The sequence below is a fragment of the Sesamum indicum genome, linkage group LG5 (genome assembly GCF_026168435.1).
Source record: "Sesamum indicum cultivar Baizhima isolate 11 linkage group LG5, ASM2616843v1, whole genome shotgun sequence".
In the NCBI taxonomy this organism is placed as follows: Eukaryota; Viridiplantae; Streptophyta; class Magnoliopsida; order Lamiales; family Pedaliaceae; genus Sesamum; species Sesamum indicum.
This window is the reverse complement of record NC_142661.1, coordinates 1,157,668-1,174,169: the sequence shown is the minus strand read 5'-3', so window position 1 is coordinate 1,174,169 and position 16,502 is coordinate 1,157,668. Positions and strand designations below refer to the sequence as shown.

The 16,502-nt window shown below is 31.6% G+C and overlaps 1 protein-coding gene across 1 annotated transcript; it reads right to left on the bottom strand.

Moving 5' to 3' along the window:
* Window positions 1-1,231: 1,231 nt before the first annotated feature.
* On the bottom strand, window positions 1,232-2,321 carry LOC105162875 (transcription factor IBH1-like 1). The gene is made up of 2 exons (XM_011081035.3): window positions 2,159-2,321; window positions 1,232-1,983 (listed from the first exon to the last, which is right to left on the bottom strand). Exons 1-2 carry the CDS (start codon window positions 2,167-2,169, stop codon window positions 1,407-1,409), a joined length of 588 nt encoding a protein of 195 aa, XP_011079337.1. The 5' UTR covers window positions 2,170-2,321; the 3' UTR covers window positions 1,232-1,406.
* Window positions 2,322-16,502: the final 14,181 nt, after the last annotated feature.

Here is a 16,502-nt window from a genome sequence, read left to right as displayed (position 1 = left end):
CCAAAGTAAATTGTGGTCCAGCTAAGTTCAAAAATTATACGTAAACTCGTGTCTTGCACCAATCATATCTTAGTCTCGTGGTTGAAGGTAAATCTGAGGTCCCATGAACAAGTTTGAGAGATGAGTTTGAGTCCCACTGGACGTGTGGGTATTTATTTGATTTTTACGTGTGTGTTTGTAATTTATTTATAATTATATCAATATATTAATTGAATTGAAATTTATTATTCTTAGTATATTGATGTATTAATTGAATTTACGGAATATTTTTTTTTTCTTTTCTAAAAAAAGGCTCTTTCCTTGTGAAGTTTGAACTAATTAATAGCCATAGAGTGGAATTACAAAGTACACAAAGTCCTCATGACTGCAGAGAACAACTCCAGCTGGGCCGTCGATTGAGCAGTGACATCTTCCAAGTTGAAGTCAACGGTATCGGTACGTCGTACAAATGTATGACAATGATCATGGTACTTAGAATGATTTTGGAAGGCATTTAATGGTAATAATCACTATGAATAAATAGGTTTATCGCGAGGAATACACTAATATTGGAACTTGCGACGGAATTTTATGATTGATTTGGAACGGATAAGTCCGGTTATCATATGATTATCATGAATCCTATCGCCAAATATTGATGAAATATTTGTAACGGACTCCAAGTCGGAAATCCCATTGCAAATCCGGCACGATTTTGATGGGGCGTACTTTCACCGTGAACGTTGTTGCCATTGTTAAAGTATTTTTGGTTGACGAAAGATTAATAAGAAAACAAAACATTGAAATTACATTGTCCGTCCAGAAATCCATATACGCACATTTGAAAAAGGAAAAATTGCAAATTTAGTATTGTAAGTAATGGATGCGGCAATTTTAGTTGTGAAATGAATTTATTTTGACTGTTTGTTCTGTAATTTTTAGAATTTCGCACGTTAAGAATAAAATAGTGATAATGAATTCTTACAAAACTGAAACCGTCACTCCGCACATATACTTACAGGATTAAAATTGTAATTAATTTTTCCTTTGAGAATTCATCTAAAGGGGGGGGGGGGGGAACGATATGGAAATTAGTTAAATTCCATGACATGCACACTTACTATAAAACTAAGACAAAATTTCAAAGAATAATCATATACTTCGTGCAAACAAATTTTCATTAGCATGCATCTCCACAAAATTCACATTAATTTTCATTATGTCTAAAAGTGTCATCCAATTAAAACACGACTTTGATTAATTCTATAATAGTATATATATAATTACTAACACGATCGATTACTCTTTCATCTGTACATATAGAGTTACATAATGCTCTTCTTCATGATCTAATTATAAACCAGAAAAAAAAAAAAGACAAGAAAAGGAAAAGCTGAAATAAATAATTATATATTGAAAATTAATAATTACAAAATCGACCTTTGTGGAGGGTCCAAACGCTCAGCAGCAGCAGCAAGATGTCTCATTACATCAACCTGAACTCGGAGAGAAGCTATGTAGTCTAGGGTTTCCTTAATCAGACAAACCCCATCCATTTCTTGCCCACCAGGTACAAGACTTTTAAGCACTCGGGTTCTGTTCTTCACCACCTTCCTTGCAATGGAACGCGCTTTAACACTTGTACCTACACCCCTAGTTCTCCGACAACGACTCGCCACACGGCTTCTTCTCAGAATCTTGTTGCTGCATGTCATCATCAACCCTTTGCTGCTGCTGTACTTCTCTACCTTTCGGCCTGATATTTGTGCGACGACGATTTTGGCAGCGTGGTTGGCGTCGTCTGTGGAAACATCGGACATCAGGGCCCGGCTCCAGTGAGTCGAGGCGTTTCTGGTCGAAGCAATGGCCACATCTGCTGACAATTTGATGGCCTTTTTTCTTTCGAAAATCGTCATTTCCTTCTTGAAGCTGCTGTATATTTGCAGACCCTTTATCCATTTCTTCAGGAATTCTTGTTTCATCAATGCTGATGAATTCGGCATTCTGCATATGTAATTTCCCGAAAGGAAGATGAAATCAGTTAAAATAATAAAAAGGTTTCAATAAAATTAATCAATGAATTGTAATTCTTCAAAAAAAAAACAGGAAAAGAAATCAAATATTCATCTATTTCTTACATTCTAAGTAGCATGAAATCAAGAAAACTAACTGCACATACCTTTCTTTCATCGAACTGATGATCAAGAGCAGAAATCCGAGGTTGCAAGAATGTAATCTTGAGACAAAGAAATTGCAGAAAAACTGCAAAAATGAATTAATTACTTTCCAAACAGGAACCAAGAAACAGATGAGACATAGAGGAAGAGAGGAATGAGAAGGAGAAGAAAGTGAATAAAGCCCATTTATTTGCTGAAAGAAGGGGGTGTGGGGGAGGGGGGGGGGGTGTTTTTGGTGGGCCAATGGGAGAAAGACACAGCACATGCGGGCACATGCAACTCCATGGCCCGCATGTCAAAACCCTAAACAGAATATTTGAAATTTCTTTTGGGGGGGTTATGGTTATTACAGACAAAAGATTATTTAAGTAGTCGACTCCCTTTGATGCAATGTAAACCTAACATTTGTAGCTTATTGTGTGACAACACAACCTACAAGAAAACAAAAAATTCTCAACTTATCAAAACTGGGATAACTTCATCATCAATTAATGTTTTCTTGCAACTTTCCTTTGGGATAGGGTAGAGCTGGATCGAAAGCGCTCGTAACCACCAAAATGTAGTAAGACACATACAAATGATGTCAAGATTGTCGTGGAATATTATAATTTTAGTCCTATAAGTATAGATGGTGGCAATTTCAATCTTGCAATTTTTTTAAAAAAAAATAGTAATTTGAGAATAATTTTGATCGAAAATTCATAAATTGAACAGTTATCTCTACTAACATGTCACACACCCATGACTTGCACTTTTTTGACCAATTTATGAATTTCTGGTCAGAATTGTCCTTAAATTGCCAATTATTTTTAATTGTAGGACAAAATTATCAAAAGTGGTTTCAACATGACCAAAATTGCAACCCCTTATATTTACAGGACTAAAATTATATTATTTTTTTAAGATTGTTACTCGAATTAATTAAATTTGCTCATATTATATTAATTATAAGATATAAATCGATATTTTCGCTAAATTATATATATAGATATAATTTTCGCATGGTAAATGTGATAGACTTGCTAGGTTTCGCCAGCGCTAATTTTGATCCAACCTAAATATTTTCAGAAAAATAAGAGAGTACTTGCTTAGAGAAGAACCAAACTTATAATTCATAAACTATATAATTACTTCCAATGTGGTCCTCTTTTAAGAGACAAATTTGAGGTTCAAGATTTAGGAATTTTGAGTTAGACTCTCACCTAAATCGTAAGTATTGGTAATATATATATATACTTGGTTGTAATAATATTTCTTGTTGTAATTGGTTGATTAATTATTGCTAATTGATTAATTGTTGTGTAGAGATTTAATAGTATGCTTGATCATTTTACTGAAAAAGGAATGATTTATTACCTTGGGTGTAAGATTTAATTAATTAGCCATAATGCCATGCATGCACCAATAATAATTAGTTTATTTAATTTTTCCACAATATGATTCTGAAAAACGTAACTTATCAGCAGAGTGAATAGTTTCATTTAATTTTTATCAATGTTGATATAACTTAGACTATATATAGTCTTGTTATTAAATCAAAGGGAAAGTGTTATTTTAGTCCGCTAAATATGCCTAATTTTAATTTTAGTCCGATAATTATGTCCATTTTTGTTTAGCTCCATTAACTTACGAAATTGCTTACTTTGAGTCCTCTGACAGATTTTCGGATAATTTTACCCCTATGAGTGCATATGGACTAAAACTGCCTTTCAAAAGTTGCATAGGGGTAAAATTGTCCAAAAATCTGCCAGATGACTAAAAGTTAACAATTTCGTAAGTTACTGGACTTAAACAAAAATGAGCATAGTTATTGGACTAAAATTAAAATTAAGCATATTTAGCGAACTAAAATAAAATACTTTTCCCTTAAATCAATATACACGAATTATTATTCACTATTCACAAATTTATGTATACACGATCCTTAATTTGTTGCTAATATTATGGAAGTCATATAACAATAAAACAAAACCTAATCTTACTATTAACTATACGAAATTAATTAATGACAATCTTAATTTTATCACTCAAATTTGTGTTGGTTATATATATACACATATATATAGGAAAAAATGCAAGCAACCCCCTTACGATATCGAAAATGAGCAAATTACCTCTTATAAAAAAAAAAAAGTAGCAATTTACCTCCCTGTAATTTTTAAAATACAACAATCTATCTCCCTATGATTTTTAAAATGAAGCAATTTACCTCCCTGTATAAGAAGGTAAATTGCTTCATTTTAAAAAGTACAGGGGTAAATTGCTCTATTTTTTTCATAGAGGGGTAATGTACTCATTTTCAATATTACAGGATGGTAATTTGCTATTCACCCTATATATATGTATTCACTATAAAATAATAACTCAATAGGAACAAAAAAAGTAAAGAAAACGTCAAAACAATTAATAAATAAAATTCTCGTAGCTAATCTGTATTATTTCATACGAAAAATTTACTTGCTAATGAATTTAATAATAAAAATTTATCTGCTAATGCATTTAATAAACGAATTGTTTAAAATATACATTAAATAATATAGATTAACAATAAAAAATTTACTTACTAATTAACTCAAGATTAACTTTAACATTAAATTTTTTATAGCTATAAAGTTATTTTCTTACGGTGATTGTGAGAAGATTTATGCATTAAACGTTTGATTTTGTTACTTATTTTTTTAACATCAACCTTAACATTAAGTACGTGTGGAGCAAAGGATTATGAATATATATATATATATATATATAAATAGAACTAATTATAATAAGTCTTCGAACAAGCAATATACATCTAATCATCTAATTCATATTCACAAGAAAGTTCAAATTGATTGTGTTGTATCCCAGTGATTTCTCTATCTCTTGTATTATGTCAAAAGTTATATATATTTGTAAGAGAAAAGTATTATTTTAGTTCATTAAATATACCTAATTTTAATTTTAATCTGATAACTATGTCTATTTTTCTTTAAGTCCAGTAACTTATAAAATTGCTTACTTTTAGTCCTCTGTCAGATTTTCGGACAATTTTATCCGTATGAGTGCATATGGACTAAAACTGCCTTTCAAAAGTTGCATAGGGGTAAAATTGTTCGAAAATTTGCCAGAGGACTAAAAGTAAGCAATTTCGTAAATTACTGGACCTAAATAAAAATAGACATAGTTATCAGACTAAAATTAAAATTAGGCATACTTTGCGGACTAAAATAATACTTTTCCCTACTTGTAATTAGCAATTCAACAATTCAAATATTTGAACAACATTGTCCGAACTGAATGTTTCGATTATTGACATTACAAGGATAATTGCAATATTTATTCTATATCTCAGATTCAATATATCTTTTATTTCATTAGTTACAAGAGTTTCATTGATAATTTCATAAGTAAAAAGTATCACTTTTAGTCCTTTAATCAGATTATCTTAGTATTTTCACAGATAGGTCATGTGGCCGTTATCCAAAAGACCGAAGAGTTAATAACCACGCGCGCATTTTTTTATTAAAATGCCAACATAATCTGACAGAATGACTAAAATTGATAATTTCGTTAACTTATGAGACCATTTTTGAAAACTTCATAATTAATCGGACGAAAAGTGTACTGATATTAAGATATGAGACGAAAAATATTATTTTTCTAAATACTATACAAATGAATATAGATGTATATATATATACACACATATAAATATATACATTTTATATTTATGTATAAATACATGAAATATTCTCCTTTAATCTTGAACTGTTGAGACATGAGAACTTTTCCTCGTCCTTGTCTTAGACTTGATTATTAGGATTCTAAGGCAAATGATTAAGGATTGGGCAGCAGAAGAAAGAAAAAAGGGAAAATTGGCAGGATCCGGAAAACATGGGGAAGAGGGGAATGGGCCCCACCAAGAAAAATATATTCTTAGGGCATCAATTTTTGGAAGGAAAGAGAAAGGGATCACATGCTCACCACATGCAATTTTATTACTATACCCATTCTGAGCTGTGAATGATAGCTTTCTCCAAGTACCAATTATGATCCACACACACACACATATATATATATATATGTGTATTTACATGTATGTCGTGCCCCTTTCGGCTTACGTGCGACACTTGTTTGGACATCTGTTAAGAGTTCCTAAGATTAGTTGGATCACTGAGTTTATGATGGGGTTCTTTGGTGATAACCCTCCTTGAACATCATTCATTACCAAACAAGATAGGGATCCGAGTCTTTCCGACACAGGTCGGGCACGACCCAACTCGACCCATCTGAGGCCCCGCTTCAACGACAGTTGATGCCGGAAACATCGAGCAACCATCGAGACGTCATGTGGCTCAGTGTATTTTTGGACATATCGACACCTTATAAATACCAGGAGCAACCATTTGACAAGTATGCAATTAATACTAAGAGTTCTAGCTTCTCGACTCCGCTCTACTTATAAATGGCGTTGAATTTAGTATAATTAGAGAATTTTAGTTGGGAGTCACCCCAATAAATCTAATTTATTTTCAGATCAACGTAATTAGCTTACAACTCGAGCAAAGGATTGCCCGTGGATCCCATCCTCTAATTCAGATCACTCGTGGACCCCATCTCGATTTCAGATCATCCCATCTTACTAATCCTAACTCCATTTCTCTTCTCAGTTAGACTTTTTCATTAATTCTTACAGTCCCTTTCTTACTTATTTGTCAGCTTTTTACTATTTATGTAATAAAAGAGAAGATTAATAAACTAGTATACTAAGTCAACATGTTCTGCTGTAGAAATTTTGAAGCAACCAAATTAATTAAGATCCTTTTTTTAATTAATCAAGATCCTCTGTTTAGAAGTATATGATTAGTGCAATAATTCCAAACTCGGGATATATGTTCATCGATCGTATGATGGGGTAAAGCAAAATAACCTCACATTCGATTGGATCGATCATGTATTTCGAGTTGGAAATTTGAAATTCATAATAATAAATTGGGAAAAGTATTATTTTAGTCCGTTAAGTATGTCTAATTTTAATTTTAGTTCGATAACTATGTCCATTTTTGTTTAGGTCCAGTAACTTACGAAATTGCTTACTTTTATTCCTTTGGCAGATTTTCGGACAATTTTATCCCTATGAGTGCATATGGACTAAAATTGCCTTTCAAAAGTTGCATAGGGTAAAATTGTCCGAAAATCTGTTAGAGAACTAAAAGTAAGCAATTTCGTAAGTTACTAGACCAAAACAAAAATGGATATAATTATCGGACTAAAATTAAAATTAGGCATACTTAACGGACTAAAATAATATTTTTTCCTAATAAATTAATTGTGCTGTTTTGAATAATTTTACGTCTTAAATGACTTGAAATCATTCAATTCTCATTTAAGTTATTTTCAGTAACATCATAATATATTTTAAATCTAATTAATATGAAATCATTTAAAATTCTTACTTCTTAAATTTAAATCCTTCCATTTAAATATATTCCCGCAGTCACCTTATAAAAAGTACGCGTTATTTACTCTTTATAGTCTAATTGTTTCAATCCTACAATCATATTGTCGAGGTCATTAATTACTTAATGATCTCTTATTTTAGAATATTTCAATCGAGATATAATTAACCCACTCCCAAAAATAAAAAAAAAAATAGTATAATTCGACTTGATTCATAATTATAAGTCGAAATAAAGTAATTTCGTATTTCATTTAGGTAAAATTATATTTTTTGTCCGTATCATTAGTACTTTGATCCTGTAACTTACTTTATTTACACATTTAACCATTTTCTGACGAATTTAGTCCTGAACATCTTGCATTTGGTCATTTTTTAATAAATTTAGTCATATATTGACAATATTGATCCTAGTCACACCGTAATTATGAGTTATTAGGACTAAAATTATCAACACAAGATAAATTAGCCAAAAAGGGATTGCATATGAGATGATTAGGACTGAATTTGTCAAAAAATAAACTAAATATGTAAATAGAGTAAGTTACAGAACCAAAAGTGCTAATGATCTAAAGTTACAGGACGAAAAATATAATTAACTTTCATTTAACGAACCCTTCGAACAGATGGGTAAATTTCGTCCCATATTTTAGGATTAGTATACTTTTCGTTCCATTGGGTTACAGGATTCTCATTAATGGTCCCATAAGTTACAAAAATCTCACTTGGAGTCCTTTCCTTCGATTGCTTTAGTATTTCAATAAAAAAGGCACGTATTAAGCATGTGACTGTTAATTCTTTGGCCACTTTTAGTCACATGTTGAGCGCTTTTAGTTTTATTGATTACGGGATTAATTTTATTAATGGTCCCATAAGTTACAAAAAACTCTACCTTTTAAGTTATTTTCGTCATATAAATAATGATCGACTACGTGCTTGGCATATGTCTTTTTCATAAAAGTACAAATGAAATGTAACGAAAGGTAATTTACAAGGGACAGACTTGGATTCCTCAATAAGGAGGACTTGTGCTCACTTTGCATCAACATCAAGGAATTGGCCAAACACCTTTTCTTTGAGTGTCCGTTCAGCAACTACGTTTGGTCCCATATCCGAAAATGGCTTGGGATTAACCGACGCATGTCCACCCTGCACAGCGTGGTGAAATGGCTAAAGAAGGATAAAATCGGCCCTCAGTTCATAACAAAGTGCGACACCTAGCTTTGGCATGCACGGTTCACACCCTTTGGAGACATCGCAATGAAGTCATCTTTGAAGGCGCTAAACCCAATCCCGAGGGGCTTATTATCTCAGTCAAGATCATAGTGTATAGGCTCCTCTTAACACTTTTCCCACACGGTTTAATTGCTTTTTAAACTTCAGTTAGGGTCCTTTTGTATCTCTCCGGGTATGCTCGGAGTACTCTGTAAATATTACTGGATGAATGAAAACTTACATTTCACAAAAAAAAAAAAATGAGAAATCACACATCCTTAATGCGATAAAAGATGTATAAATCTTGAAGACCAAAAATGCAATTTCCCCGTCTAGAAAACAACTAACGTAAAAAAATGTGACAAAAAATCTAGTTTACTAGCTTCCAATATACAACGTAAATTAAAACAACATTATATTCTTTACTTCAAAAAAAATTATACACATAATATGTTTATATAAATAATTTTTTGAACATACATAATATGTTTATATTAAATGAAATAAAAAAAAAAAAAAAAGTTTTCACTCCAATAGCCACATGGTGTTTGATAAAAATGGGACCATGCAGTTGGACTTGGAACGCCCGAGATTCACGGATATCCTCAATTTCAGATATATAATTCCACTGACAAACCATCAGTTCATTGCGTGTACGGAGATTGTGACAATCGTGTCTCAAATTTTACGTAATTATATGTACGTGTACGTGGGTAGGTGCTTTGTATGTAACCACTAATTTTGCTTTATATTATTTTTGTTATTATTACATGGATTAATATATAAGAGGTAGACTATTTTACGAATTTTAGGAATGCGAATTTCATATATTTAAATATTAGATATGTATTTTTGATAATCATATATATATATAGACATTGTAATTAAATAAGTCTATCATTATTAGTGTAATTATTTAAAAACAAAAAAGTCTAGTTAGATATCGCTAGTATGTGTTGGAGTTCCACTAATATAAACGGTACACTACTATGCGTGTGGCGGGCAGGGGAATAAAATCAAATTTTTTACTTCTATAGATTTTTTGAAATAGAAAAATAAATTTACTTGGCGTAGCACTATATATTTTCAGGCACAAAAATTTGTAATTTTTGTCTTGAAAGTACTATATGGGGGTGACATTTCTAATAGGATTAAAGGTAATTTTCGTCCTTTAACTTCAGGTCATTCTCGTTTTAATCCCTCAAGTTAAGTTACTAGGGTTTCATTTTGGTCCCGTAAAACTAAAAAAATCTCAATTTTGGTACAATTTGATCGGAAAGTTGAGTCACTCGGAAAAAGTCACATGTCAGGCATGTGACTTTTTAAATTGGGGCTTCCATTGTGATTGGTTGAAAATAAAAGGCTTAAAGGCAATTTTCGTCCCCTAACTTCAGGTCATGTCTTCACCACATCATCTTTTTTCAGCCAATCACAATGCAAGCCCCAATTTAAAAAGTCACATGCCTGGCATGTGATTTTTTCCAGCGAGTGACTCAACTTTCCAATCAAATTTGTACCAAAATTGAGATTTTTTCAGTTTTACGGGACCAAAATGGAACCCTAGTAACTTAGGTGACTAAAACGAGAATGACCTGAAATTAGGATATGAAAATTGCCTTTAAACCTTTTTAATATATTGACAGTTGAGAACAAAAATTAAGAAAAACATGGCATATTGAAAATGTTTGCTGCTGAAAATTGCAAATTTGGCCAGAAAATGTCACGTGTATTGTTGCGTGATGCTCGCAAATTGGGAACATCTTTAAACGAAATTAGCAATTCCCGAAACTATAAAAAAAATTACTACCTATATTAATTATAAATGATTACGACTTAAAAACTGTAATAAATCGATACTATCATAAAACATATGTAAAAGTATAAGTTTCGGACTCAATTTAATCAACTCACTATAGTTAATTTTAACTGTATCGAAAATATTTATTATGGTTATTATAAATTGTGACGAATTAATGTTTTACCCTCACCTCCAGACGAGCAGCATGCAATTTCACGAACTTTGTTAATATTTGTTATAAATTTTTATTAATCAGAATAAAATATTATATTTTTTTAATGCGACGACGAATATCCTTATCGTTGCAAAAGTAAATTCCAAATGGACTAAAAGTATTGTGCCTCTATACTTAGTTTTAGAATTTTGTATGTTTTATTCATTTATTTATTTTCTTACCTCTTATGATTTCCATTATGAATTAAAAATTTCTCCGAATAGCATATATGTTATCTGCATTTATTACATATTGCTATGTATATGTATGTTATAAATTAATTATAATAAATTAACCAATGCTTTAATATGGACAACGAAAAGCATAGAACGACCATTTCATTACCAGAAAAAGACAAAAAACAAAAATCAAAGTTGTAAGGAAGAGACAAGACATAAATTTAATTTCAAACCACTATATTAATTATGACTTAAATTCCTCATTTTAGTGTTGGAAATTCAGTAACAATGAATCAAATACGATCAAAATAATTTAATCAAAATTAATGAATTATTGCAAAAGGGTAATTAATTAGAAAAAAGAAAATCGAAATTAATGACCAGCAGCTGCTTTTGAACGACGACGACACGACAGAGCAATATTACACACACACACACATAAGTATGTGTGTGTGTATATACATATACATATATAAATATAAGCATGCACACAGAGAAACATGCGGGTGTGTGCGTGATGAAAACAGGGTGTGAAGTGAAAGAACTAAGAAGGAAGCAAGCACGCACGCACTCATTTAAGAGGAATGAATGATAGATAGATACATATATAGGTAGGGTGCAAGAAAGGAGCAGTGAATACATACATGTGCACACATGGATGGGCCATCCCACTGTCCTAAGAAAGCCAAACACTGTTCCCATAGGCTACTAATTATGTGGATTTAGGCCACCCCTACCTATTACTTTAACCCCCCCCCCCCCCAAAAGTATTTGGTCCATGATCCAACCAATTAAGAACCCTAAATTCTTGCTCATAATTTTTTTTTGAGATCATATTCATTGCAATTACATTAATTTCGTAAAAACAATGATTACATGCATCTTACATTATTATTAATAAATTAAATAATTACATCGATTTGATTAATAATTTACGACAAACTTATATTTTTGTAGTTCCACATGACAAGATGGTTCAATACTTTTAGTCTCGACAAATTTAAAACGGTCCCAAAATTGTATAAACCTCAACACGTCGAGTTTTCGTGAAAAAATAGAGCGTCTTAAGCAACTACTCACGCAAGTGATGAATACACATGTATATACACATGTTACGCGTGTCCTTTATGTCCATTTTATGATAGAAATTTGGACATGAGAGACTTAATATACCGTAAAGCATAGGATTATATACGTCGATTTTTTTTAATTTTAGAATCATCTTGAAAATTTCATAAAATAAAAAATTGAAAGGATTGATCCATCTGTCCTATAACATTAAAAGTGTAATTTATTCATAAATTTACATTAAATAAACTCATATTAAATAAATATCTACATATTTGGCAATAATTCAAATTTATAACTTCAAATATAAACGAGAAATTTAATCGACTTTAATCAGTAAATTAAGACATCATTGATGGTTACGTTTGCATTACATGTACATTAATTGAGTTTATAAAAATGTGTGATATTGGGAAGTGAATCGTGTGCTTGGTGCAGGGCGACGTCTGTCTGTGCATGAAAGTGACGTAGAATAATTGGTGATCTACTTCTGAATATGGACCACTTCACAATGTGAAGACACATCCCATAAATGAGATAATTAATCCAATCTTGTCCTTCAAAATCTTAAGGGTTCCCACATCAAATCGTCTTCATTCTCTTACATCACTTCAACTTTGAAATTTCATTCATCATAAATTATCACTATTTTATTATATTATATATTATTAATTAACAATAATTACACATTAAAATTCCATGCGAGATGATTATTATACGTCGTGGAGCTCGAAGAGAGCTTCGCGTGCATATGCTGCTCACCGCGTAACTCCACCCATGCGCAAAGTTAGGCCGTCCGTAAGTTTCGACGCCCTCCATGCTCCTCCCGCTGCCTCATAAAACGTTAAAGCGCCCATATCTCAACGGGTGCGATCATACCAACACTAATGCACCGGATCCCATCAGTACTGGCAATAAAAACACATGATGATCTGTAATTTGTTTAATTCTTATTATACTTGTTAATTTGATTAAGTGGAAGAGAATAAAATAAAACAAACAATTGATGAGAACTGATTAAATGAATTAATTTTAAATATGTATATATGTAAATAGAAAATTATTAACAGAACGAATCGATCGATTTCATTAGTTTGGAGAAAAATATAAGTATATGTAAAGGTATTTTAATTAGTCGTAAAAAAATTAAGACACATTAAGAACCTTAGCAAATAGGGTGTGTGAGCTTCGTCAGGGTTAAGTTTGATATCAAGCTAATTAGATGGATCCTAACTGATTCGATACGACTCGATGCAGATGTTATCGTTATTACATAAAGCTCTTTATAACTCTCTAATGATTTCTAACTTATTTTATATTAAAATTAGCGTTGCAAAGAGTTGATTAGTAAGTAAAACTTTCATAGCTAATCTACAATATTTAATATATATTCTCAACAAATTCGTTGCTAAATTTGTTACGTTAATTTCTCCTAAACCCCGCAACGCATGAGTCATAATATTGTGCATGGATCGAACTTATATTAAATTTGATCAAATTTTGTCCAAACAATAACAAGATCTCCAAACAGGCGTGTCGGTAACAAATACCTCCCCCCCCCCACCCCCACCATATTGCACATATACTACCCATGATGAATATATGCCAGCTGAGAGAATTGGAAGAGAATTAATTGAAAATCAATGTGAGGTCCTAATTAAGGTGGCGCCTACTCTCTTTATTGCCCTCATGGCCATATCTCTCTCTCTCTCTCTCTCTCTCTATATATATATATATATATAGTTAATTAGAATTAGAAGAGTGAAGAAGGGATGATGATATTGATGTAGATATGGATATAGGTGAATTATTCATGAATGGATGAAGCATATGTTTGGACAGGGAGATGTCATGTCTAATGGGGTTCGTGAAGTTAATGAGACACACGTGCATGGCTTCCCAAGATTCTTGATTGGTACAACATGATTTTAATTCATGTCTCCATCTTAGGTTTTGGGCAAACATGTGCCTACTGTCCCTAATTTCATTCTTTTCTAAATCTGTTAGTCGTCGGCCATCCGTTTAATTATGTGATTCACATATATAAAGAGGGGTTGCTTCAATGAGAATGATGGAAATTAAGTTAGAGCAAAGCATGAAATATATTAATATTAATTGCAACATTTAAAACTACGTACCGCTACACCCTAATTACAATTACCATCTATATGTGAACATGTCAATGTTGGAACTGCAATCAATATATATATATATATAGTTGTCTGAATATTTTATTAAAAAATTTAAAACATCTTGTATATTGTCAAATATCTTATAAAATATTTTTAAAAACTTATATATATAAATATATATATTATAGGGATAATTATACTCTTCTCTAAAGTTTAGTGTAATTACATGTAAATCCCCTATAATTTAGAAAATTACATCTAGCACCTTTGAGGTTTGTTTCTGTCTAACAAATAAGCCCATCCGTTAGTCAAAATTTACTGAATTTATTGATATTAACAAAAAAATTAGAAAAAAATCTATATTAAGAGCCGATTGACTTCTTATTGACCTATTCTAGGTCAAATAAATCTTTTTATGACCAAATTACCCTCATACGTCTTCTCGCGTTAATGCATGTGATGAGGTATATCTTCACTGTTATAAAGGTAGTTTAGATCGAAAAAAAATTGTTTGACCTGCAATAAGTCAGTAATCAATCAATCGAGGGTAAATATCAATTCCATTCAATTTTTTTTATTAATATCAGCAAATTCAATAAATTTTATCTAATGGGGGGACTTATTTGTTAGACGGAAGCAAACCTCAGGGGTGGTAGATGTAATTTTCCAAATCACAGGAAATTTATATGTAATAACACCAAACTTCAGGGGAAGGGTGTGTAATTATCTCTATATTATATGCAGCTGCAACGGCCCAAGCTTTTTGATCAGCCCAACCCAAGCGACCATATATGCATTTATCCTCTTTATTTAACTTATTTTGACAAACAATTGAAATCAAAATAATATGAGCCCCAAAATAAAATGAGCCACAAGATATCCATATATAATTATTTTGTAGGTGGCGAGGCTAGCTGAATCTGGGCATATAATTTTTTAAGCTGGACACAATGTGCCTCAAGGGCCCAACAGTAGGGTAGGATGAAGATTTTCCGAAAAAGGAAAATAAAAAAATAAAATTAAATTACATATGGGGCTAAGTCTAAGAGTGTAATTTGTTAAAATGTAGGCGCACACCAAGCCTATTATTAAATTAATATTATTGTTAAACAGGAAAGATATACCCATCCAATTGAAGGCCATACAACATCGTAACCACAAGTTGGCGATGATCGGGATTCCACACAACGTCACGACGTTTGATGAGCTACAAAAACACTGCATGGTGCTCTTTCAAATGGAAAACCCATTCAAAGCAGTTGCTATACAATAGTCACTTCCTAAACCTTGAGTTAACAGCAAGCAAGGCTGCACAGATTGCCCCTGTATTAGGTCCATTGCCTTGCATCTTTAGGCAAACAATGTCATCAAACATTGTATTTACAAACACAATGTTCATTTTCAAAGTGATATATCTCTGGTAGAAGAAATGTGATTGAGATGGGCACATGATTGAAGCTTTTGCAAAAATGCGAAAATGCAAAATTTACGGCTTTGTTTGGTTTTGTGTTTTCGCATTTCCCGATACAAGATAAAACACACTCAATGTTTGTTTTTGTATTTTTACACCTTATCTGCGTGTTTTTCTGTTTTTCAACTTTCTATATATAATATATATTTACATTTATATATATACATAACATAAAACAGACATGATTTGACAATAAACAGTAATTTTTGTCTTCCAAAAGTACAACATTAAACATAAAATATTTATATATATATATATTTATATATAAAAATATATGATTTGACAATGAACAGTAATTTTTGTCTCCCAAATTCCAACATCAAACCTACACCACTTATTTTAAAATATTTTAAATTTTTTCAAAACAAAAATCCAAACATATTATCTATTTTCAACACACACTCACTTACTCTATTTTTCTCTCTCTATTTCCAAAATACAAAACAAAACAACTAAAACACAAATCCAAACATAATATACTTGTCTTGTGGGTTTGGTGGTGAATAACTGGTTGGTAAGTCATTTACTTGTTCAAAATTTCTTTTGATTATATTTATGACTATTTCTCATGTGTGTTTACTAACTTAAGACAACTTGGTTCATAGTATTGAAACATTACTTCATTCCTCCAGTATAAGACAAAATTGATTGTCTTGTCATACATCAACTTTTGTCATTTTCTTGCCACTTTTTCTCGGTTCCCTTGAATCCTTCAAAATTTGCCTTCCCTTTTCAACTTTTTGCATTTCTGTTAAGGCAAGTAAGGTTTATCTTGGAGCAAAAATTCCTCGTCATCCCCAGCTATAACGGGCTGCCCATTTTGCTAGTAAAT